General features: G+C 29.9%; 1 protein-coding gene across 3 annotated transcripts in view; it reads right to left on the bottom strand.

The window, feature by feature from the left end:
- The window catches only part of LOC108737750 (probable multidrug resistance-associated protein lethal(2)03659), a 122,059-nt gene that overhangs the window by 13,567 nt on the left and 104,459 nt on the right, over nt 1–4,033 (bottom strand). For 2 of the 3 annotated variants that reach the window (XM_018470842.1, XM_018470840.1), the window contains 2 exons: nt 3,807–3,878; nt 3,532–3,739 (listed from right to left, as the gene is read on the bottom strand). In XM_018470842.1, the coding sequence (XP_018326344.1) occupies nt 3,532–3,739; nt 3,807–3,850 (252 nt within the window). In that variant the 5' untranslated portion in view covers nt 3,851–3,878. Of the gene's footprint in view, nt 1–3,531; nt 3,740–3,806; nt 3,879–4,033 lie in introns of those variants that run through there. The other variant, XM_018470841.1, reaches the window with a different exon arrangement.

Here is a 4,033-nt window from a genome sequence, read left to right as displayed (position 1 = left end):
TTTCTTGTAATTAATATTAATAAATTTTTAAAAAGTCGATTTTGTCCGTCGAAAAGTTAATTCCCATCTCAAATTTTTTCAAATTACTTAATTGTTGTCACTCAAATACCCATAAGTACTGACAGTTCAGTTGTTAAATATTTAGATTAAAGGAAACGAAAGTAATGTTTCAAAAATGTATACTAATTGTTCACCATAACATTGAACAGTGAATATCTTCACCTGAGAAACCAATGTGATGGTGAAACAATTGTTGTGAACAATTAATATTTATTTTTGAAACTTTACTTTCGTTTCCTTTAATTGATTATGGAGTTTCAACAAGTAAAGCCTTCCACCATTAATTAAATGAAAATTTTATATGTTTGGATACATTTATAATATTATATTGAGTATTTCAATGATTATACAAAAATGCAAGAGATTAATGAAGTTATAAATTTTGTACAGACGCTCCTTATACAACATAAGCGAGCATTAAGAATGAAATTTTCAAAAACTGTAAAAAAGAAATTAAAAATTTGATGCATCGACCAAAGCTCAGCCCAATCCGCTGAGTTAGGAAGCTTAAAATTTTGCACAAAACTTCCTCATACAATGGTAACATCCGCTCCAAAATGAGTTTTCAAACACAACCCCTAAAGGGGTGAAATGGAGGTTAAATGTTTATTTTACAATTATAGAATTATAAAAAAAAAATATTAAATGTAACGCACTAAGGGTTTAGGATAGGTCATGGTGGAAAGTGCTACGCAGTACCGACAAGGGTACTGTCCAAATTTAGACAGGTTGAAATAAAAATGGCAAGTAAAATAAATCTGCTACATTGTTGATATACAGCTGGTAATTTCTAAAATAAGTACAACAAACGTTAAAGCGAATTACATAATTTACCGAGAAGATATTGATAGTTTTGCAGATAAAAATGTAAATGTAATTATTTGCACGAAACATCTGCGAAATTTAATTTGGTGAAATTCTTAAAAATTGTTAGTAAAGCAAAATAGTCCTAATAAATTAAAAACCAGACAAAATACAAAAATTTAGAAGACGGCGTTATTGTTTTGAAAACTTTGTCGTTTTTAATTGGATCTTTAATATTTAGCGTCTGTTTTGTTTCACCCCTGATCTTTAACAGTTTTACTTACTATTTTTTAGGCAAAAATTTCTTAGTAAGTATGAGTGAATTAATGGTAATACATATTACCAGTTTCTTTTATTAATTAAATAATTTAGATAATAGATAAAATCCTTCCTTTCCTAACTAACATTAATAAATGCGAATGTAAATTTGTTTACTACGATTTCACGCCTTAACTGCACAATCAATCATCATGAAATTTGATTATCATCAGGGGTACAGAAAAGGACATAGGGTACTGTTTATCCAGAAAAAATACTGTTCCCAAGGAATATAAAAATTAATTTTATGTGGTCGTTGTTGATTTTTGACGCGTATCTAGGACATCAACGCGAGCGAAGCCGCAGTTAAACCTTTAATGAATTTTTGTACACAATTGTCAGGGGTACAAAAAAGGATATAGGATACAATTTAACAGAATACAATACCGTTCCCGAGGAATAGAAATATTAGTTTTATGTGGTCTATTTCACGCCTTACGACTACTCCATCGATCTTCGTGAAATTTTTACCCCCATTGTCAGGGGTACAGAAAGGTATGTAGGGTACCTTTTATCAGGAAAAGAAATCCTGTTCCCCCGGAAAACCACTACCTTCAAAAAAAAAAAATTCAAAATTTTCAGACGTAAAATATTATCAATTAAAAGCAGTTAGGATTGGGGTTGTTCTAGTTTTAGGGAAATGCGAATATTAGGTCAGGATAGGAAAGAGTGGAGGTACGTGTCCAACAGTCCAACCAGTCTTAGGACTGACGACCTTATGATGATGATGAAGATGATTTAAATTTATTTGTTTATTTTATAGAAAATACGGGCTTTAATGCAGTATAATTTTTATTTCTTAATTAAATTTGTTTAAAGCAACGTCAATTGGGTTCTTCACGTACTTTTACCTTTTTTCCATATTATTTTTGTATCAAGAAGAACCGTTCTAATATGTATATGCCAATTTTAAATTCAACTATAGGCTTCTTCTTGAAAGTAAAGTTAATAAATGCTAAATCACCATATTTTAGGATACGATTATGATGTTAAACAAAGTTAACTGCATGTGAAATAAAACTTATGCCGCGCTAAAGATCCCATCCTTACTAATATTATAAAAGCGAATGTATGTTTGTCGTCTTTTCACGCCTTAGGTACTCAACTAATTATCATGAAATTTTGTACACACATTGTCAGAAGTACAGAAAAGAACATAGGGTCTCTTTTATTTAGAAAAAATATTGTTTTCGAAGGATAGATAAAAAGTAGTTTTATGTGGTCCATTTCATGCCTTAACTACATACTCAGTCGATCATGATACATTGTAGAGACATTGTCAGGGGTACAGAAAAGGACATAGGGTGCCTTTCATTCAGAAAAAAATATTGTAGTCGATTTCACGCCTTAACTACCCAATTGATAATNTAATTTATTTATTTAATAAAAATGCTGATAATGAAAATTCTTTTATGAATATGTTGCTGGGATAGTTACCTGTAACATACGGACAGATACCGGATCTATCAAATCATTGACATTATTAATTGGGGCAGTAAAACTCGATCAAGTACCAAGTAATGGCGCCGTAAAACTCGATACATTCAATCAGAACTTTGTTAAAAAAGATAAGATATGCATAAGTGCAATTTTAATGCTTTTATTAATCCTAACTATTATAAATACGAATGTGAGTTTGTTTGCTACCATTTCACACCTTTAACTACTTAACCGATCATCATGAAATTTTATACACACATTGTCAGTTCTACTTTTTATCCAGAAAAAAATACTGTTCCCGATGTATAAAAAAAATTCTTTTCATCTCGATAAAGAACAGCATTAACTGTCATTTTACGTAAAGTGTATGTTGAATATTCAAACTTAGAAACTTTAGTTTTATTCTGATGGTCCTGATGGTTAAGACTAGAGAACAAATTTGTCTAATTATTGTATTTTCGATGATCTTTAACACGTTGTTAGTAACAGGAATATTTCGATTTTAAAATTCTAAAGCATAACACCATCTATTTAATTGTAAGACACAAAAATAGCCAAAAAACTACTTTTTTAATATCGGGAACACGGATTGTACCTTACGGTAAATACATGATGCGATACAATCTTTTGAATTGTTTCTGATTTCTGTAAATCATTAATAGAAAATGCATCACTAGCAAAATTCGGTTATAACGTACCTATTCGAAGGTATTTTTATATTATAAGTACATGGGTAACAGCGGTAATAATAACTATTAGTGAAAGCTCAATGAGTTTGTTGTCATTGTACATTATACCCGGTCCGTTATAAAGGAACGTTATAAGCGAGTACCTATTTTAAAAATAATTCGGTTTGATTAAATATTGTATTTACTTAAAAATGTTTTGTAACACTGGAAAAAATCCTACCTTTCTGTAGATTAATGAAGAACATGCTATTCTTATTTTCATTCCCAAATGAGTCACTCCCATCATATACGGGTGCAAAATTATTGTAGGCAAGAACGAAGTAACTATTATACCAGATGCAAAAAAATACATTTCGCTCTTTTGAATGGGACTTTGATTTGAAGTCCAATAGTTAAAAATTCGATTCAAATACATTGGGAAACGTGGACTAAAAATTAATTATTATAACATTAATTTTTAGTTTAAAACAAGGCATGAATTTATTTTTATCTTACGGATTTGTATTGTTCTTATTAAAAGGTTCGAAATATTTCAGCATAGCTCCAAGGAAAAAAGGTTGAAATATTCTGAAATATAAGTAAATTTATTGCAATAAATCAAAAAATAAGTAATAATGTTTTATGCGTTCAGTCGGACAAAACTCAAACTTGTTCAAAGGTTTGACGGAAGTAGAAGTTTGGTGGAACAACAATTGTCCCACTTTAATTTTATTATTATTATT

The sequence above is a fragment of the Agrilus planipennis genome, unplaced genomic scaffold (genome assembly GCF_000699045.2).
Source record: "Agrilus planipennis isolate EAB-ADULT unplaced genomic scaffold, Apla_2.0 scaffold105, whole genome shotgun sequence".
NCBI lineage: Eukaryota > Metazoa > Arthropoda > Insecta > Coleoptera > Buprestidae > Agrilus > Agrilus planipennis.
Note: the sequence above shows the minus strand (reverse complement) of the source record. Positions and strands in the feature narration are given on the sequence as shown.